The sequence below is a fragment of the Pelodiscus sinensis genome, chromosome 14, assembly GCF_052426305.1.
Source record: "Pelodiscus sinensis isolate ZL-2025 chromosome 14, ASM5242630v1, whole genome shotgun sequence".
NCBI classification, from domain to species: Eukaryota; Metazoa; Chordata; order Testudines; family Trionychidae; genus Pelodiscus; species Pelodiscus sinensis.
Window position 1 is genome coordinate 10,497,792 of NC_143065.1, and position 21,450 is coordinate 10,519,241.

The 21,450-nt window shown below is 57.8% G+C and overlaps 2 protein-coding genes across 3 annotated transcripts in view; one reads left to right on the plus strand and one right to left on the minus strand.

The window, feature by feature from the left end:
* DUOX2 (dual oxidase 2) overlaps window positions 1-21,450 on the minus strand; it is a 77,046-nt gene that overhangs the window by 40,304 nt on the left and 15,292 nt on the right. The window contains exon 1 of one of the 2 annotated variants that reach the window (XM_075897468.2): window positions 1,392-1,875. The exons of the other annotated variant lie outside the window; for it this stretch is intronic. Within the exon in view, the coding sequence (XP_075753583.2) occupies window positions 1,392-1,530 (139 nt within the window). The 5' untranslated portion in view covers window positions 1,531-1,875. Of the gene's footprint in view, window positions 1-1,391; window positions 1,876-21,450 lie in introns of those variants that run through there. 2 annotated transcript variants of the gene reach the window in all.
* On the plus strand, window positions 2,013-10,220 carry DUOXA2 (dual oxidase maturation factor 2). The gene is made up of 6 exons (XM_075897469.2): window positions 2,013-3,616; window positions 4,740-4,797; window positions 6,060-6,194; window positions 6,702-6,915; window positions 7,691-7,905; window positions 9,162-10,220. Exons 1-6 carry the CDS (start codon window positions 2,978-2,980, stop codon window positions 9,359-9,361), a joined length of 1,461 nt encoding a protein of 486 aa, XP_075753584.2. The 5' UTR covers window positions 2,013-2,977; the 3' UTR covers window positions 9,362-10,220.

Consider the following 21,450-nt stretch of genomic DNA (forward strand, 5'->3'; position numbering starts at 1 on the left):
GAGACAGAGGAAGCCCCATGTCAGGAGATCCTGTAGCCTAGTGGTTAGAGCCGCAACTGGGAGATCCCTGTTCAAATCCCTTCTCCCCATGGGTGGGTGGTGGTGGCATGAACTGGGAGATCTCCTCCAGCCCAGGCAGGTGCCTGAACCATTAGGCTAACAGGTGCAAAAGAGCTGCTCCTCCTCAGATAACATGCCCTAAGAGCTGGCTTCCCCACGGCAGGCCTGGGCGTAGGTGCCCATCTCTGAGATGGGGCGCACGTCTCACTGGCAGCTCCCACGGGCCAGCTTAGGTGGCTCCCCTCCTGACAGGCCAGATCCGAGTCAGGATTTGAAATCAGGCCTCTTGCCCACGGGTGTCCATCGTGTCCGCCCATGAGGTCCAGTTCTGAGCAGCAGTCTCATTGAAACCTCCTACCGCGGTGTGAGCCCGTTGCTTCGCGGCCTGTCCCCGGAGGCCAAGGGAACACGCTTCCCCTCCTCCTTGGAGCGCCCTTCCAGGCGCTTGGACGCTGCCACTATGTCCCCTCTCCGCCGAAACAAGCCCAAATCTGCCCTCCCTGTGCACTGAAAGGGGAACAGCGTCCCCAACCACTCACCCCCCTTGCGGGAGCCACAGAGCCTGGCGGGGGAGGCTCGGTTCGCTGCCAGCCCCCCCCCCCCCCCCCCCCCCCGCGACCAGCGAGCCTCCACCGAGTTAAGCAGGGCGCGGGCTGGACAGCTCCGGGCCGCTGGGCTCAGCTCCGGCTCTGCCGCCAAGCGCCCAGGGTTGTTCCCGCCGCAGGACGCCGCCCCGTGGCTGCTTTTGGCGTCTGCCTGGGGGCGCATCCAGCCCCCTCGGGCTGCATCTCCAGGGATCAGCGCCTGCCCGGCCGGAGCCCCGGCGGCTGGGCGGGCTGAGCTGGCCGAGGCCCCGCCCGCGAGTCCGAAGAACTGTCCCAGATTCCCCCCGCAGGGCCCGGGGCAGCTCGCCGCACGGCTGGGAGGGACGGGCTCCGGGCTCCAGGGAGCCCCCGGGACTCAGGACCCGCCTCCCCCGGCCAGGGCACAGCCTGGCGGATCCGCGGCGCAGCCAGGAGGCAGGGGACGGGCGGGAGGGCGAAGCGTCCCGGTGGCCAAGATGCAAGGGGGGGCCAGGGCAGCAGAGCGGCCCGCGCCGGGAGGGGGCAGCGGCTGTCCAGGCCGCCTCCAGGGTCCGGGCGGCGCGGCGCGGTTCTTCCCGGAGACTCCCAGCTGGGCTCCCGCGTGTGAACCGGCCGGGGCGCGGCGCCCCCTGGCGGCGTCCTGCGGGCCCCGCGCCGCTAGCGCCCGGCCGGACCCTCGACAGGTGCATCCCGAGACGGCACCTCCAGCGCCCGCGGGCCCCGGCCCCAGGCGGGCCGCGCACTCACCTGCCCGCAGCGCGCCAGGGGTGTGGGACCGCGCCGCGCTCCGCGCTGCTGCCTGGCCGGGCTCTGGCGAAGTGGCGCTGGGCGGCACCTGCGCCCGGGTGGCAGCGCGGGGGGCGGGGCCTAGCGGCCTCATTTGCATAGTCACCTGCCCCCGCAGCCGGGGGGCATCCCCGGGCGGGGGGCGGCGGTCGGCGGCCGGGCTATAAGAGCGCGGCCCCCGGGCTGCTGCCCGCACTGCCCGCCCTTCAGCGCTGCCTTCCCGGACAGGTAAGCGAGGGGCTCCAGGCAGCGGGGAGATGCGCCCCAAACGCGCCGGGCTGCCCCGGCGGCTGGGTCCCGCCTGGGGCTCCCCTCGCCACGGCCCGCAGACCCTTGGCCCGCCTGTGCGGGGGCTGCGCGCAAGGACCGGGAAGCCTTTGGCGGCGGGGACGGGGTGTCCTCGCTTGGCTTTGCCGTCGGGCGCCCCGCTAGCCACAGACCCTGCCCGGGGAGAACGGTCCGAGCTCGCGTTTGGCAGGAACGGGCCAAACCGGAATCGGAGCGAAATGTCGGATTCCGTTTTCACCCCCCCCCGCCCGGCCCTCCAACCATCGGGGCTTGGTTTTTCATCCCTCGCTCCCGCCGGGTCCCTGTGGCGTCCCAGCCGGCTTGGCTCTCCTCGCTTTGCTCTTCTTCCCTCTTCACTTCCCAAAGCGCCTTGGAAGCCTGGCGGAGCCGCAGCGTTCTCGGCTTCCCCTGGGTACCGCTCCGCTACCCCTCACCCCCGGGGGAGGGGAGACTGGAAAACCCGAGAGTGTCACATCCCAGAGCCCCGGGCTGGAAACCCGCATCCAAACATAGTTGTAAAGAAAAGTTTTCAAACCGCCCCACGGCCGCCGAAGCGAGGGAAAAGCGGCGCTTGGCTTTGAAATCGATTCGATGGCGATTCTCTTTTCCAGTGGAAACACGATTTTTAAACGAAACCCCCTTTTCCTTCGGGAAACGTTGTCAGGCCAAAGGCAGCTCCCGGTGACGGCGGATTAGGTTCATCCGGAGCAGGGGCTGGGATTTTTTTAAAGCGCAGGAAGAGGTGGGGGCCGGTGCGCGGGTCCTGCGCAGATTTCTGCTGCATAGTGCCCGCCCGTACTCCCCCTACCGCAGCCCCTGCCTGAGAAGGGCAAGGGGGCTCTATCCCCAGTTTGTCTACACGGGGTATTGAGCTGAAAAGCGCTGGTGGAATCCTGGCTCCGGAGTCAAATCGATTGTATTCCGCTTGGGAAGTGCCTTTGTTATTCTGCAATAAAGTGCCTTCGCTTCTGGACGAGCCCGCTCAGGAGGCGAGGCGCTATTGTGCCGTTGATTGCACAGTAGCAATTGCAGTCAATTTCGCCGTGTAGACAAACCCATAAACGCGCTGCGGGCGCCCGGGCGCAATCAGCCCGCTCGGCTGCTCCTGCTCCCGCTCCGAGCGTTTCCCGGCTCGCTGGGCGATTAGACTGTCCCGTTCCCTCGCTCGGCCCCGTCCGGCCGACACCCCTTTGCAGCCAGTCTCCATCTTCCATCAGTTTCCCTTCTGCTGCGCACCGGTCCCAGGGGCTTCCTGCAACATGCAGCGATTTCTGGTGGCAGCTAGGTGCCTAAATCTCCTAGGCAGCCTTGGGAAAGGCCAGCTCCTGCCCACTGCCGGGAGCGCAGAGCTGATCGGTCCTTTGTCTCTCCCACCCCCGCCGCCGCCGCTTGGCGCCCCAGGAGGGGCACGATCCCGCACTTGGGCTGCTGCGCAGGGCATGGGGAGCCGGGCGCACTCCCTGGAGACCGGGCTCCGCTCTGCCCGCACCGGCTGCGCCCACGGACCCAGCCCAGCCTGGGGCAGGCCTGCCGGGGCTGGAGGGCAGCGGGGCTTGGTGCGGAGCCTCGTCCCCCGCCTCGCTGCCCCGGCGCCACCCCCAGCGGGTCCCATCCCCGCAGGCGCGTCCCCTGGCCCGGCTCCGGCGCGCAGAGGCAGCGGGGGTGGGCGCAGCGGGGGGACGCGGGCAGCCCGCTCCGGCTGGGCCCCGCTAAGGCCGCCTCTCCCGCGCAGGATCCCTGCCGCCCGCACCATGACTCTCTTCAATGGCATCTACAACTTCTACCCGCAAGCGAGGAAGCCCTTCGTGTTCGACGTTGGCTCCATCATCGTCATCGCGGTCTTCCTCTCGCTGGCCCTCAGCTTCCTGCTCATCCTGCCCGGGATCCGCGGACGCGCCGTAAGTCTCCGCTCCCGTCCCCGCTCCGCTCCCGCTCCGCCTGCCCCCAGGCCATCACCGGCGGGGGCGCATTGGGGGAAAGACACTGACCCCCTGCCCAGCCCTGCCGGGCTCGCAGCCCTGCCCCACAGCCTCTGCTATTCCTGCCCCACAGCCCTGCCAAGGCCCCCTGCTATTCCTGCCCCACAGCCTCTGCTATTCCTGCCCCACAGCCTTGCCGAAGACCCCTGCTATTCCTGCTCTACAGCCTCTGCTATTCCTGCCCCACAGCCCTGCCAAGGTCCCCTGCTATTCCTGCCCCACAGCCTCTGCTATTCCCACAGCCTCTGCTATTCCTGCCCCAGAGCCCTGCCGAGGCCCCTTGCTATTCCTGCCCCACAGCCCTGCCCCACAGCCTCTGCTATTCCTGCCCCACAGCCCTGTCGAGGCCCCTTGCTATTCCTGCCCCCACAGCCCTGCCCCACAGCCTCTGCTATTCCTGCCCCACAGCCCTGCCAAGGTCCCCTGCTATTCCTGCCCCACAGCCCTGCCCCACAGCCCTGCCAAGGCCCCCTGCTATTCTTGCCCCACAGTCCCCTACTATTCCTGCTCCACAGCTCTGCGAAGGCACACAGCCCTGCCCCTGCCAGTCCAGTATCCCATTCCTGCCGGGGCACCCCAGCCCTGCCCCACTGCCCCCTGCCAGTCCATCACCCCAGCTCTGCCAAGGCACCCCAGCCCTGCCCTTTGTCCGTCCTGTTTCACAGCCCTACCAGGGACCACATCCCCGCCCTACAGTCCCCTGCTAGTCCCATTCTGGGTCCCTCACAGCCCGCATTTACCCCTCCCCTCTGAGAGGCTGCACCTGCTGCTACTCAAGCCCTGGCCCCTCCCACCTGGCAGCAGTTTTGCTGAGATGTGATTGGTTGCTGTTTGTGCTGGAGTAGGGCTTGGAGCCCAGCTCCAGGTGGGTGCTAGGTGCTGCACAAACACCTGCAAGCCTCTGTCCCGCCCCAGGAGCTTACGGCTTCCTCCTGCCTTTGCTCCTTGGAAGTGGTTGGGTTGCATTCGCTGGCAGGGGAGAGAAGTGAGGACTTGGTGGCCACTCCTCACCGCTGACCCTGGTCTGTCTGTCTCCCCACAGAGGTTGTATTGGCTGCTCCGGGTTATTCTCAGCCTCTTCATCGGGGTGGTGATTGTTGGTAAGTGCTCCCTCCCTCTGTCCTGGAACGCATGGGGCCGTGCTCCAGAGCAGGGGCACTTCCTGGCTGGGAGGCTGTGGGATGTGCTCATTGGGGAAGTTTGGGTTCCATTCCTAGACAAGTCACATAACCTGCCTGGGCCTCAGTTTCCCCATCTCTATAATGGGATCAATCATATTTTAATAATCACACGGCCATCGAGGAGGATAGAGGCTGTCACTCTTCTGCCCTCTGTGGCCACTTGGAGCTTCTCAGAGACTCAAAATCAAATCCCCCCAGAGCCAAAACATGCAGCCCCTCATGTGAGCTCTACAGCCAGGAGACTGGCTGTAAGCAGTAGGGGGCCTATGACACACAGCTGAGCAGTTCTGATTCCAGCCAGTAGAGGGCAGTGGTGCACGCACACAGACCTGCCCACACGATGGGAACAGCCCATCGGGGCTGAGCATGGTTGGAGCCCTGTTTGTAAAGGCGGCACCCGATAGCCCCAGGGATTGGTCCCTGCCATCTTTACATCCCAGGGGACACGGGAGCGCACTGGGGAAATGCAGGAGACTGGCTCTCAGAGAAGGGGTGGGAGGCAGCTCCCCAGTCCCGAAGCACTGGAGAGCTGCCACGTGCTCTCAGCCTAACGAGACGGCCCAGTGCTGCTTGGGCACACAAGAATAATGAAGCGTTTTCAGAGCCGCAGCCAAGAATTGCTCTGTCTGGCATCCTTGGAAACCCAGTCTGGATGCCATAGATAGCGACTCTGGTTCTGTGAGCCCCTGCCAGTATCGGGGGGAGGAGGAAAGGGGGAGGGCTCAGGGAGCAAAGCACCAAGTCCTGCAACTCTCAGCATCTGCCCTGGGGCATTTCCTCCGAATGTTGCATCTCAGGTGGCCCTTTGCAGACCACCCCACCTCCAGCTCCCCCATCCCCCGGCAGTACAGCTACCTCTAGAGTCTGTGTCTGCCCCAGCTTTAGAGCTCTGACAAGCTGAGAGCGTGGGGCTTCCAGGGCCGCGCTCTCTCCACTAGGCCGCCCAGCCACTGTGCTTTGTTCCACGGCCGGGTCCTGCTGGAACATGCCCTAGTCGGCGTGAGCCTCTGGATCTAAAATGTGAGGGCTCTTCCCTGCATCTACATGCCACAGGGCCAGGCAATCCGGTCTGCGGGGGGAGGATGGGAACAGGATCCCCAAATGGGCTACGTGTAAGGGGGGTGAGAAGCTAGTCAAGCCCCCCCCAACTAACTCCGCCCATAATTCCTCTTCCCTCCCAGCTGTGCAGTTCACCGGGGACTGGGAGACCGGCTGGGTGAGGGCGAACACCTCCTACAAATCCTTCAGCAACGCCGTGGTGAACGCCGACGTCGGCCTGCACGTCGGCCTGGGAGGCATCAATGTCACGTTAGTAGGTGAGTGTGCAAAACTAGGGTGCATCTGCCCGTGCGACACGTCTCTTGTGCGCAGCCTGGGGGAGGGTCTCTCTCCTGTTCCCAGCCCTGACTAGGCACCGGAGCCGTTGGCCCTCACCTAACTCCACTACCAGCTGCAGGAGCTCTGTATATCCCTGGCTCCCAGTGCATGCTGGGTATCAGTCTGCTTGCTGGACCTCCCAGGCCCTGTGAGGTGGGGGGAAGCTGCCTGTACCATCAGGCCGATCTCTGGTCAGAAGAGGGCAGCTGCCCACCATGGTAATTGCCCGATGTCTGATTCTGGGCTGACACACAGCCCACCAGAACTGGTCGGCCTTGGGAGGGGAGACTGCGGGGCTGCTCGTATTCCCAGCGTGATCTCCCCCAGGGCAGGCTGGCTCCACAGTAGCCCTGGCCCCTCGGTTATGGCTAAGCCCCCTGGATCCCCACGCTCGGCGGAATTCCCGCTCTGCCCCGAAGCTGACACGCCGCTTCCCTTTGCTGCAGGGAACCCCGTGAACCAGATCAACGAAACCATCAGCTACAACGAGCACTTTGCCTGGCGCTTCGGAGAGAATTACGACCAGGCCTACAGGGACAGCCTGGAGAAGGGGCTGCCCAGCCCCATCCTCTACGTGGCAGAGAAGTTCACCCAGCAGAGCCCTTGCAGTGTGCACAACCAGTACAGGATCTCCGGCCACTACGCGTCCGCAACCATGTGGTGAGCCCCCTTCTCCTGCCCGGGGAGCCAGCTGGGCTGGGGGGTGGGCCAGGCCTGCTCCAATCGGATGGGTTTGTAACAGAGCCCGCTGTGCCGGGAGAGCCTGGAAGTCAGTGCCGGCCTGCCCCACCCTGGGAGCAGGCCTGCTCCCCTTCGCCCCCCAATCAGTCCATTCCCACTAACAATGCAGCAGGATGCCAGGGGGAGGTCACGGGGGCTACGGAACACTCCGTAGATGCACATGGAGGCACCCAACATCAGGCTCCTGTTTAGGGAAATCTTGGCGCCTGTGGCCTTTGTGCAGGAAGCGCGAGCGGGTGGAGAGACTGCGGGTGAACTCCACTGGGGCTGGGCAGACGGGGGAGCCTGGAGAGAGTCCTTCCAATGGGACTTGGAGCCGTCCTGTGACATGGATTTGGGGGTGGACCCCATCCCTGCGGGAGGATTCTCTGCCCTCTGCCTCTTCCCTCAGCCTGCCTGGCCTGGCTTTCAGCGCCTCGCAGCCCTTTGCCGGCTGATGGCAAAAAGCCGCCCCTTCCCCTATGGAGGAACAGCCACGTCCCACAAGAGGGAGCCACGTTCTGTCCACACCTGCAGCCCCTCTGGCTTGGCCCATGGAAGCCGGGAGGGGCACCCAGTGTGTTGTCCTGGGGAAGGCCAGGAGCAGCCTGGAGGCAAGCGTTCAGGCAGGGAGGGGGTTACAAGACTGGAGCCGGCTCTCGGTCGGTGGCTCCGGGTGGATCTGATCTTCTTGTGGCCTCTCTCGTCCCACCAGGGTGGCGTTTTGTGCTTGGCTCATTTCCAACATGCTGTTCTCCATGCCAGTCCTGGTCTACGGCGGCTACATGAGCCTGGTCACAGGGATCTTCATGATCTTCTCGCTGCTGTCCTTCTCCACCATCAGGAACTCCCCCCTGTGCACCATCCAGTTTGGCCCAGTCTCCTTGCACACTGTCTACGGGGCCTCCTTCTGGCTCACGCTTGCAACAAGTAGGCATCCCCATTGCTCTGGGTGGGATGTGGCGCTAGGGGAGACCAGGTCACTGAGGACGGGGGGGAGGCAGATTCACCTCATGTAGTTGCTTCTTGTCCAGTTCCAAGTCCCTCACAGCCGAACCGCAAGGGTCAGAGCCACAAGTTGTGACTCTCGCCACACTGCTCTGTGCTCTGCAGTCCCGCCCCCTCCTCCATGGGGCAGATCAATGGCGGGTTTTTCCATTGGATGTGTTTGATTGTGAGTGACATGCCTGACATTTTCACGGAAACCCCTGAACGGAAAACGTTTTGGTAAAAAATATTGATTTGGGGGTAAAACATTTTGGCGGTTTTGGAAAAAAATTGGTTGGGGTTTTCAAAGCCTCTTTTTAAAAACTGAAAAATCAACGGTTTTTTCTTAATCTGAAAACAGGTTTTTTTTTAAAGAACCAATTTTTTATTTTGTTTTTTTGGTCATTTAAAAAAAATCACAGGGAATTTAAAAATCAAAAGGAAAAAACATTAAAATCCCCCCCAACCAGTGTTCCCTGTAAGCTGAGCGTTTGGATGTCCTCCCAGGAGAGATTAATAAGGGGCACACTGGGACAGACCGAAGGTCCATCTAGTTTAGTATCCTGTCTGCCAACAGTGGCCAGTGCCAGGTGCCCCAGAGGGAATGAACAGCACAGGTGACCATCAAGTGATCCATCCTGTCACACATTCCCAGCTTCTGACAATCAGAGACTAGGGACACATTCCTGTCCACCTGGCTAATCACCATTGATGGACTTGTCCTCCATGAATTTATCTAGCTTTTGTTTGAATGATTAGCAGAGCGCCCACAGCTTCCCACACCGGCAGCATGTGTTTCTACTGGTGGTGCACATTAACACATGCCTTGGTGCACATAACAAAATTTATTCCACACGAGTGGAAAAAATTAGAGGGAATTGCTCCAACCCTCTGTCATTCTTGAGACAGCTCTGCTGAGCAGGCTATAGGCAGAGCTCTGCTGGTACTCGCTGTCCCAGGCAGCCCTGGATGGTGCTAGGTTCTGCATTGCCCCATCTGCGGTCCATTCCCCCAGGCTTGTCAGAATACACATGGGAGTGTCAGCTGGGTGGAAGCTGGTGTGTGTCCCCCGCTGCTGGCTGGATGTGAGCTGTCGTCCTCCAGGAGGGACATGCTGCTTGGGGTGGGGTGGGGTGAGGGGTCCTTCTTGCACAGTAGGGAAGGTTGCTGAGTGTGCGTGCCTTGCTTGTGTCTTCCAGGCTTGCTGTGTTTCCTGATTGGGGGGGTCGTGGTGGTGCTGCACTACCTCCGGCCGAGGGTGCTGAGAGCCTTCTTCGATCTGAGTGAGGACGAAGAGGAAGGGGACATGATGCTGGGGGAAGTGTACACCAACCCCCACTTCCAGACAAGCACGAAGACAGTGTATGACAACTTTGCCATGACCATCAAGGCTGTCTAGAGGCAACTCCGGCTCCCTGCCTCCTTGGTCCCAAGACAGGAGGAGCGGAGCACCGTGGAGGCAGATCCTTTTCCAGTTCCCCATGGGGCTTGAATTCGCATGCCCTGCCGGCACCTCTGAAATCAGCAAATGCCTCAGCTGGCCTGAGACCCCTCTCAGTTCATCTCCTCTCCAGGAGAAAGGGCAGGGGCCGGCGGGGCCTTAGCCCGCAGAGTGTTTGCAGTGTTGATCTGCATCGTCGCTCTGCTCAGATGGGTTCCCAGGAGCGTTCTTCTTCTAGCTCCTGCCCCCTTTCTGGAATCAGGTCAAAATCCTCGTGCTGCACTCCCGCCCGAACCCACGAGCGGGAGAGATCTCGCCTGGAGGGTCCGAGACCCCCATGCGCAAGGTGTGAGGCACATTCAGATCTAGCAAGAGGGACTGAAATAATACTGGCATCCAGTATGCTCCGTCCCAGCCTGCAAGGGCAAACCCCGTATGGAGAACACGGAAGATCTTTAGTATGTTCAATGAGCAATTATCCAGACTGTTGCTTTCTAATTTGCACTAAGGCTCTGCCAGGAAGGGCCGAGATGTACCTTCCTGGGGAGCAGCTTCGCCTACTAACGGCTTCAACCCTGCCGTGATAGGCAGCCCAAGAGCCGACGGCCGGGGGGCTAAGCCAGCCACATCACAAGGGAGGGGAGTCTGTCTGGCCCGGGGAGGTTCCGACTGGCGCCTTTCTGGGCCTTGAAAGCCAGAAGGGAACATCATGGCCAGCCACTCTGTCCTCCTGCCTGTCACAGGCCACCGACCCACCCCACCCGCACTGACGCAACACATGTGATTGGGCTCAAGGCACCGGGGTGGTGTCACCGGGGTGGTGTTCTCCGGCCTGTGCCAGGCAAGAGTCCAGCACTAGAGCAAGAATAGATGCACTGGTTGGGTACCACACTGAATGCCCCCTAATGCCACAGCCACATCCCTGCTCCCACAGCTTCGCTGGCCCCGGACAGTCGTTTGTGTTAGACCAGCCCACCCTGCTGTAGCCTGGTTCTCACACCCTAGGTCACACCCAGGGCCTTGCCCCTTGCAGAGCCAGCTCGCTGTTCCCCTTGGGCACCTGCCTCCTCATCACCTACTGCTTCCGGAGACCCCGCGGCCCCCTCTCTGGCTCTGTGAGCCACCACCCCGGGGCCAACCCTCTGTACATCCCTTTGGGTCATCTGAGTCCTTGCAGGAGGGGCCCTGACTGGGCCGAGCAGGTGCCCACGGGCAGGAGACACTTAGACAGGGCCTGGGGCCCACAGGCAAGTGGTCGCCATGGCGCACCTGACTGTCTGACAGACAGCAGCCTGGGGGACTCTCCATGTTGGGGGACGGGGGGGTCCCTCTGCTAGGAGCAGGAATACAGGCAGGCGGGAGCTTGCCACGTCGCCATGGCGACTGGCTTCCTGAGAGACTCTTCTTCCAGGCTCTGAACCCCTATTCAGCTGGGCCGCACCAAAGCCCAGCAGCGGGTTTGACCAGGCTCGGCTCCTTCTGCAGAACCTGGCCCTGCCCTCAAGCGAGCTGCGTCCCAGCTCAAGCCAAGAGCGCTGCGGCTGGCAGCCCCGCGGAGGCCTGGCTCCCTGGGCCGCGCTGGTCCGAGGGCAGGTGGCACGTGACGCCGTGTCCAGCCGCCCTGGGCTGGCTCCCCGGGGCTGGGCTGAGCACTATTTATTGGACGGTCCTTGATGCATTTCGGCGTCTGTGCGCATGGGACTGGTGATGCGTCCGAGCAAGTTTTGGAGTTTGTGTATTTATGCTGAGAACATTGTAATAAAACAATAGAAGTGTAGCCACCAGCCGGCTCCTGACCTTTTCTGGGTGGCTGGGCCAGCCCCATGGCATTTCTAGCAATGGAGGCTGCACCTCCCGCCATGCCCACGGGCGGATCACAGCTGCCAGGGGCTGCCCTCTCCTGTCTTTTTCACTTCCTCAAAGGCGCCTGAAAGCCACCACCCAGCAGGTGCCCAATGACTCATGCTGAAGCAGAAGTGAGATGGGATTTTCTACAGAGCCTAAGTGAGTTAGGAGCATAATTCCCACTGGTCCTCAACCCCTGGGGCTCCTCTAATTCTCCTGGCCAGGGTCCCCTGTAAGGTGAACCCAGGAGAGACTCACATGCCACACGTCTGATTTGCAAAGTGCCCACAGCCAGCAGCATGTTTCTATTGTAGTGCACATCTGCCTTGGTGCACATGACAAAATTTATCCTGCACACGGATGGAAAGAATTAGAGGGAATACAGATCCTGGGGTCTGAGAAGGACCCCAGCAGACCCAGCAGTCAGAGGCTGTAAGGTGGTAGAAAGCCCGAGGACCACAGACTGTCTCGTCCCCAGTCTCTCAGGCCCAAACCAAAAGGCTCCTCCATGCCACCGAAGTCACTAGGCATGTAACGGCCTGGAGGACCTGGACCTGAGTCACAAGCACACTATGTCCCTGCTTCTTGGTGTCTCCCCTCAGCTTTGCCAGCTGCAGAGTGGGCCTCCTCCTGCCTGAAGCTGTGCGTCTCTGATCTGTGGCCCCTACGAGGGGCATTGCCAATGGCAAAAGTCCTTGTTGGGTGGGGGAGCTGCAGTGCAGGGATCCCATGAAGAGTGGAGACAGTTTCCTGGTCCCAGGTATCAAAGGCTGGGGTGACATCATTCTGGACACCTCTGCAGTACCGGGAGCTAGATCATCTGTCAACAGGCTCATCCAGGCTCAGGGCTGGAAGGAGAGGCAGCAGCCTTGCAAGCAGTGTTATCTCCACAGCTGATAGGCACTGCCCGATTCCCTGCCAGCCACTTCCTTTTAACCGTCCCCGGCTGCCTGCTTCCTTGTCCAATGGACAAGGAGCCCCAGAGCCGCACATGGCAAACGTTCCTGGAGTGACGCAGGAGAAGAAAGGGCAGCAGCCGTCCTGAGACGGGTGTTATTGCCACAGAGCTGCAGGGCGTAGCCTGATTCACTGCCAGCCTCTTCTCTTTAGCTGGGACCGGGCTGCCTGCTTCCTTGTTACGCCCATGAGCCACAAACCTTCCGAGAAGGATGCTGGATTTGTTTACTCACAGCACTCAGAGGTGGGATGGGCACTGGGAGGCACTTACTCGGCAGCCCGCAAACCCCCCCCCCCCACACACACACTTTGCTGCCTGAACTGTAACAGTCCAACGTCTAAAAGGCAGTGCCGTACCTTCTGCGCTGCCCCGACGCCCAGGGCTGAGATGAAAGCCCGGCGGTGACTGGCAGGTGGCAACCTCTCTGGAAAGGCCAGTTAAGGGTGGGGGGCCCACGTACGTCCACACAGAGGACATGAGCCAGAAGCTCTCTGGCCTGGTAGGAGCAAGACACAGGCTGGGGGGAGCGGGGGCAGCAGAAAGCCCTGCTCTGAGGCTGATGAACGCTTTCCATTATAAAAATTCTTGGAGCAATATCTCCTCCCTGGGCTGCAGCAGGACTTGAGCTCTGGCCAAAGGAGGGTCCTCAGGTCAAGGCAGTGTCTTGGCTGCCCTGCTCTGGCTGAGTTACACACGGCTGAGACTCACCATCTCCCACCTGTGGGCCGCTTGGTTTCAGCCGCACGCCCCAGAGCCTGGGCATGAACCAGCCTGGTGCATAGAGCCCCATCACCAGCCAGACTGCATCCGACTCCTCTGCTTTCACCGTCACGAGCCAGTGCTGGGCCCCAAAGATCTCGCCTGGGTCATTCGACAGGCTGGGACCAGGGTTCCCTGTCAGCTGTGCGCTTGTGCGGCCACACAGCAGAGATTCCAAGTAGCAGAGCGCCCACAACTACATTTTTGTTTCTACCGGTGGTGCACATTCCCGCATGCCTCGGTGCACATACAATTTATTCCGCGCATGGATGGAAAACTGGAGAGGGAACAGTGAGGGGGACTGAGAATTCTGGATCCTTCACTGTTATTCCTAAGCTGAGACTGGAACCACCCCCCTCCCCCCCCCCCCGCACTATTACAGGAGGCCCAGCCGACAATTAGCCACAATACTTGTCACTCCTCTGTGCCCTTGTCTCGGCTGTCTAGAAGACAGGACCACTGGTGCCGAGATGACCCGGTGCGCTGCTGGCCTCAGAAACAGCCCATTCATATTCCCCAGCCTTCCGGCTCGACCAGCTAGCTAGATCCCTGTATTGAAAAGGACCTGGGGGTACAGTGGATGAGAAGCTGGCTATGAGTCAACAGTGGGCCCTTGTAGCCAAGAAGGCTAATGGCATATTAGGTTGCATTAGGAGGAGCATTGCCAGCAGATCCAGAGATGTGATTCCTCTTTATTCGGCTCTTGTGAGGCCACATCTGGAGTATTGTGTCCAGTTCTGCCCCCCCCCCACCCCCCCGCCCGCCCGCAACTATAAAAAGGATGTGGACGCATTGGAGAGGGTCCAGCGGAGAGCAACAAAAATGATTAGGGGGCTGGAGCATATGACCTACGAAGAGAGGCTGAGGGGGTTGGGTCTGTTTAGTCTGCAGAAGGGAAGAGTGAGGGGGGATTTGAGAGCAGTCTTCAACTTCCTGAAGGGAGGTTCCAAAGAGGATGGAGAGAGGCTGTTCTCAGTAGTGACAGATGGTAGAACAAGGAGCAATGGTCTCAAGTTGTGGTGGGAGAGGTCCAGGTTGGATATTAGGAAAAACTATTTCCCTAGGAGGGTGGTGAAGCACTGGGATGGGTTCCCTAGGGAAGTAGTGGAGTCTCCATCCCTAGAGGTGTTTAAGTCTCGGCTTGACAAAGCCCTGGCCGGGTTGATTTAGTTGGGATTGGCCCTGCCTTGGGCAGGGGGCTGGACTTGATGACTCCTGAGGTCTCTTCCAGCCCTAGGGTTCTATGATTCTAGGGGTCAAAGCCCGATGGTGTTGGGTCATGAACTGACTGTTCCAGTTGCACGTAACTGGAAACAATTTTTGCCGTTTTCACCCCCTAGGAAATGACGTGAAAAAGGGAACTGAGGTTCCCACGTCCAGCACCAGACACTTACAGAAATGCCAGTTTTAACCTTGTTTCTGCAGCCTTAATTCATCCTCCCCGTGCCTCCGCCCCACCCGCTTTAATCACATGATCCCAGGCTCTCCCCCTACCCCAGCCTCCCTCAAAGCTGAGGGGAGCCTGCAGTTGGGGACACTGGACCAAGTTTGCCCCACCTGCTGAGCCCAGAGAGCAGGGCAGTGTGGAGCCAGCGCGCCACCTGGTGGAGGAATGCAGACTAGCACCGTGTGACCCACAGTGCTCCGCCAAGAGCCACAGGGCCACCAGCTGCGCTGTGTTGGGGGATCAAGGTGGGACCATGGGGTCTCCAAGGCACTGGTACCAGGCCCCTTCTCCTGGCCTCTGGGCAGGGAGCAGAGCCCTGTGCACTCCCTGAAGTGGGGAAGGGTCCCCTCCCTGGGGATCCCCCACTTATTGGTCAGAGGGGCCCGACTGTTCTGCATCTTCCCCTCCTGGGTTGGGGGCAATACAAGGGCTTCCACAGTGAATCCACGCAGGGTTCCAAGAACCCGCACGCTGGGCAACCATGCATTCACCCACCTATGGTTCAACTCGTGCCCTGAAGGGCAGGGTTTGTGTGTGTCCCCGCATGTGGAATTCTTCTGATTCACAGAAATGCCTAATCTCTCTGGGGATCCTCCTGTGTCTTTGGCTCAACAACATCCTGTGGCAGTGAGTTCCGGAGATGAAAAAGGCATCGTGTGGAAACGTATTGCCTTCATGCTCCTTATTTCAATGACTGTTTGTCCATCCATCCCCACCTACACCCTGTGTCTAGTTCCAATTATTTTTATTCATTTTGCTTATTGAAGCCTGGCGCTGTGACCGCGATGACCAAAACATCATTTTCATTTAAGTGTTTCATTTGTCGAAGTCATTTCAGAACAAACTGGGTCGCCGGGATTGAGCCAGTGTTGGGAGCGCCGTGAGCAATGCAGAGTGCTTGGAACAACAGGAGACTAGAAGGGGCGGGTCCCGTCATGCTCCTAGGGGCCGATTTGCATATATGCTAATGCTGAGGCTCCACACATAGGGCGCAGAGGCCAGGCTGTGTCGATACAGCCGTGCTGCTGTGGCATGTCCAGGTAAAGTACTCGACCTATCCCATCGCTATAAAAAACCCACCTCTGTGAGCAGCAGAAGCTACGTCAGAGGGAGAAGCTTTCTGGCCAACACAACGCTGCACCCATGAGCGCTTACGGTCGGGTAATTATGTTTAATCAGTTAACCAATTAAAGGGGAGATGGACGGGGGGCTGGAGTGGCCTCCCCACCACAGGCAGGCGTCAATGGCTTTGCCCTTTGAGTCCATTCTGGCCCCAGCTCTCAGTTCAGATGACCCCCTTTTAGGGGCTTATCTCTGCCCAACAAGAGACCAATTCCCCAGGGGGCTATGGGAGGACCCAGGCCCAGAAACAATAAAAGCAGCATCCCCATGCCACCATATCCCTTGGATTACACTGTTTTCAGTTCTCTGGGCCGCTTCCCCATGGCCCCAGCTTTCACCAACACATCAGCCTTACCTCAGGGCTCAGCTAAGTTCAGGGCTGGCTGGCTGGCCGGCTGGCCAGAAGTGCTTCCTCCCTGCCCCCTCCCTGCCAGCACTGATCTGCTGATCCTTTCAGCAAGCCAGGAGTAGCATCTGCATTCCTCCAGCTCCAGCAATGCACTTGCTCTGTCTAGCTCTTGAACTCCTTTTATATGGGTCTCCTGGGCCCTGATTGGCAGCTCCCTGCAGCCTCTGATTGGCTGCTTCCCCTGCAATTACTCTAGGCTGCTTGGAGGTCTCCTCTACTACTCTTTCTCTGTGACAATTGTGGCAGGACACTGAAGCCTCCAGCAAGTGGCCTCTGAGTCTAGTCCACCCTGTCACAAGCACTAAATTAACCTTTGCCATGTAGCTAATCCCAAAATGCTTTACAATAGCAGTGCAAAGGGCCCTTAACGTGGTGCCTCCTAAGCAGAATTTATTATGAATGCAGCCGAGACCCACACAGCGCACCTTGTTGAGGGAGATCAAAGCTCAGTACAATGACAATAATGGGGGACTTCCACCGCTCATTACATAAATTGGCCAAATGTCATGGGGTGGGGAGAGAGAAGAGATTGTTGACACCTTGTATGAGTGTCGCTCGGGGCACAGGCTCTGCTCAATTCAGCCCTAAGTCACTCACCCGGGATGGCTCAAGAAGTGAGTTTAGCAGGGCCACCAAGGACGAGTCAGTGACCTCGGTCTAACCTTGTTCCACAACCCTTGGAGGAGGAATCTGATAAAGAACCCAGCATTGCAGCGCTAATCTTTAGACAGCAGGATTCCAAAAAACCCAGCCCAGCTCACCAAGAAGACCGACAACTAAAGGGAAGTCCATAGGCATCCTCACACTGGGTGTAAAGGCGCTTTTCACTGGAGACCAAAACACTCAGGAGCTGGTCCCAAAGCATTCTCTGCCAGGGCTTTGGCGAAGGGACTACAGCCCAGAGGAGGGCCGGCTAGGGCAGAGTCTGATTGTCTTAGAGCCTCTTTCTTGGAGAAGGTCTTTCCACCCTAAAAAGGACACTCACGACATGGACACTCCCCTTCTAGTGACAAACAGCCAAGCGGCTCGTAAAACAACTTGGGAAACTGGAAACCTCCAGGTGCTGTGCAGCCATACTTGAGAGACACGAAAACAAAACGAGGACACGGCCCATCTTGAGGAACGTTATCGATGTTTTGTAATTTCCTCGGGAAATCAGTGGTATCTCGGAGATAGCTCGGAGCGTTGGTAACAGGGTTTGAGGAGGGAGTCTACATAGCTGGATAATCCGGTCATAAGTGTGCCAATACCTGAAATGATGGGGCGTCCGGGGTTTCCAGGTTTATGGATTTTGGGAAGCAAATAGAATAATGCTGGCCGGGGTTCAGAAGGCGTGTCTGTGTGAATTTGGTCCCGAGTAGAAGCAGGGAGTTCCTTAATCAGATGGCGTAATTTCTTTTGGTATTCTAAAGTGGGATCAGAGGAGAGAGGTCTGTAAAATGTGGTATTGGAGAGTTGTCTAGCTGCCTCCTGTTCATAGTCCGACTTAGTCATAATGACCACAGCACCCCCTTTCTCAGCTGGCTTGATTATAATGTCAGAGGTTTTTTGGGGGACTCTGGATAACACAGCATTCAGCGCAGCTGAGATTATGTGTCACCTGTTGTTGTTTGCGCATAATGTCAGTCTGTGCACAGTTGCGGAAGCATTGAATATAGAAATCCAGATCGTAACTACGACCGTTGGGGGTAGTCCACATAGAATTTTGTTTCTTTTGGTGTTGGTAGGGAGGATTTAGCTGATTAGCTTGATGTTCATTGGTGTCTTGGAAATATTCCCGTAGACGGAGAAAGAAGGCTGCAAGGCTTGAAGTCTTCTTTCGCTGTCTCTGTCTACAGGAATACTGTGCTATCCATCATTTCAAGTATTGGCACACTCATTACCGGATTATCCAGCTATGGAGACTCCCTCCTCAAACCCTATGTTACCAACACTCCTAGCTATCTCCAAAATACCACTGACTTCCTGAGGAAATTACAAAACATCGATAACCTTCTTGATAACACCATCCTTGCCACAATGGATGTAGAAGCTCTCTACACCAATATTCCACTTGAAGGTGGATTACAAGCGATTAGAAACACTATCCCATATGTTACCACAGCAAATCTGGTGGCAGATCTATGTAACTTTGTTCTTACCCACAATTATTTCCAATTTGGGGACAACTTATACCTCCAGATCAGCGTCACAGCCATGGGTACCCGCATGGCCCCACCGTACGCTAACATCTTTATGGCTGACAGAGCATTTCCTCAACTCTTGTCCCCTATTACTCCTCCTTTACTTACGCTACATCAATGATATCTTTATCATTTAGACCCACGGTCTAGAAACACTGGACGAATTCCACAGAGAATTTAACAACTTGCACCCATCAATCTCAGCCTTGACCATTCGACACGAGAGATCCATTTCCTGGACACCACAGTACAAATCTCTGATGGCAAAATCAATACCATTCTCTACAGAAAACCCACTGACTGCTACGCTTACTTACATGCCTCCAGCTTCCATCCAGGACACACCATACAGTCCACCGTCTATAGTCAAGCCCTTTGATATAATCGCATCTGCTCCAATCCCACTGACAGAGACCAGAAACGTCAAGATCTCTACCAAGCATTTATAAACCTCAATTACCCATCAGGGGAAGTGAAAGAACAGATTGAGAGGGCCAGATGAATACCCAGAAACCAGCTATTCCTAGATAGGCCCAAGAAAATCAACAATAGAACACCTCTTGTCATCACCTACAGCTCCCAGCTCAAACCCCTCCAATGCATTATCAATAACCTACAACCTATACTGGAACAGGATGCTACACTCCAAGAGGCTCTGGGTGATAGACCTATACTCTCCCATAGACAACCACCTAACCTCAGGAAGATTCACACAAACAACCACAGGGCACACCACGTTAAAACTAACCCTGGAACTTTCCCTTGCAACAAACCCCGCTGCCAGCTTTGTCCACATATTTACTCTGGAGACACCATCACTGGACCTAACCATGTCAGTTATACAATCCAGGGCTCATATTCCTGTATGTCCAGCAATGTGATATATGCCATTATGTGCCAACAATGCCCCTCTGCGATGTATGTTGGACAAACTGGTCAGTCACTTCACCAAAGAATTAATGCTCACTGAGCAAACATCAGAAATCTCCACACACACAAACTTGTCAGCCAGCATTTCAATCAAATTGGTCCTTCTCTTAAAGCCCTGACAACGTGGGTCTTACAACAAAGAGACTTTAACCCCCAATTACAGAGGGAGACCTCAGAACTCTTATTTATGCTAAAATTCGACAGGTTGCGAATGAGCCTTCATCATGATCAGGACTCGTCGAGTGGCGGTGAGCCCCGCTCGCCAGCCGTGTGGTTCTGCGCTCTGCGCACGTGCAGATCGGGCTGCGCCGGCTCTTCTGGGGTGTAATCTACTTGCCACAGGCGAGTAGATTACATTGTTTGTTGAGCCCTGATCATGATGATAATGATCTTACACATTACAAAGACAGCCTCCCCGCCTTTTGATATTTGTAGTGACCCCAGATTAGCCATTTCATTGACTCTTACAATAACCATTTTCCTCCTTCCTTGTCACTTCGCCCCCTTACCCCCACTTTTTGATCTATGTAGCTGAATTGTCTGTTTGTAAATTTTTTTATCTTCTTTCATTGTATCCCTCTGTTATAAAATGGTCATGCCTGTTCACTTTCAGAATATGATCTGAAGAAGTGGGTCTGCCCCACAAAAGCTCATCACCTAATAAACTATCTTGTTAGTCTTTAAAGTGCTACATGACTGCTTTTTTGTTTTACCAAGAGCAGACTAACACGGCTACTATTCATCTTGAGGTAAAGCAAGTGGGCGCCCAGGGCATGCAGTGGCCACAAGTCCTTAGCTTAGGCAAGACTGAAAGGGACCTAAGGAAGCCAGGGGAGAGGGCATCATGAAGGCCCATGGAATTCAGGCTTGGCTAATGCACGGTAGAGCTGTCAGACACATGGCTGGCTCCTACACAACCCCCCAGGGGGAAAAGAGCTGGCCATTGCTGGGAGCTTGAAGCATTCAGCGTTGGCCACTACTGGAGACAGGATGCTGGGCTGGTTAGGTCCTATGCCTGTTTGGACCATGCCTATGTGCCTCGTGTGACCGTGCAAAGCTGAACGGGCGGCAGTTAACAATGGACAGGCCAAGAGGGCTCCTGCACCCAGCCCGGGCACAGGCTGCTACCCGCTCGCTCAGCTCCACCAGGGCAATGGGCGGCGGGCAGCTGGGATGCCCTACAGCTTCGTAATCGTCACTCTGCAATGCTCGCTCAGGGACGCCAGGAACGGGTCCTGCTCAGAGCAGCCGGTTTTGTCTCTCGGGGGTCGCTCGTCTTCCTCTTCCTCTCCCCTTTCCTCACTCAGATTAAAGACCAGCTTCAGCGTCTCGGGCTGCACAGAGTTCAGGATGATCACGCCCAGCCCCAGCAAGAAGCACAGCAGCCCTGCAATGCAACATGGGGGACTAGTTACTGGTGGGCCAGAGGGACCTGGCCTGCGTGCCACTGCCTCTCTGCCACGAGAGGGCGCCCTGCGCTTGGCTGAGCTGCACACAGGCCTTGGAACCCCCTGCTCCAATGCTAATAGAGATGCAGCCGTGTTAGTCTGATCTTGCTGAAACAAAAAACAGGACTAGGCAGCACTTTAAAGACTCACAAGATGGTTTATTAGGTGACGAGCTTTCCTGAGCCAGACCCACTTCCTCAAATCAATTTCTCTTCCACAATTTGATCTGAAGAAGTGGGTCTGGCCCACGAAAGCTCATCACCTCATAAACCATCTTGTTAGTCTTTAAAGTGCTGCATAGTCCTGTCTGTTGTTTCTGCTCTGATGCGGCAGGGCCAAGCACCCCTGGGCACAGGCATCGACTTGGTGGGTGCTTCAGGGCTGGAGCACCCATGAGGAAAAAGGAACGGGTGCTCGTCACCCGTCGGCAGCCAAGGCCCCCCCTTCCCCTAGTGCTTCTTGCCTGGCAGGGGCTCCGTTAACACACAGGGGCCCCGTTAACCAACTCCTTCCCCTCCCGCCCACCACCAAACGGCTGTTTTGCAGCATTCAGGCTGTCTGGGAAGGGGACAGGGCATGCTCAGGTGAGGGGACGGGGGCTTGGGGAAAGGAGTGAAACAGGGGCAAGGTGGGGATGGAGCAGGGATAGGAAACGACAGGGCGGGGGGTGGGTGAAGGAGTGGCATGGGGGTGAGGCCTGGGGCAGAGGATGGGTCGAGCATCCCTCAGCTAGAGGGCAGGCCGGCACCTAGGGCCCAGGATCTGGGACAGGCTGAGGAGAACGGACTACAGCACCCCAAGGGAGGCCTCCTTCTGTTTCGCGTCGCACAGGCAGGGTAATAACAAAACGAAACCGGCTCTCTAGGAAGAGACAGACAACTATTCGCAAAGGTGCTGCCAGAGCCCCGAACATCCCAGCCTGGCCCTCCTGCAATTTTGCTGCTCT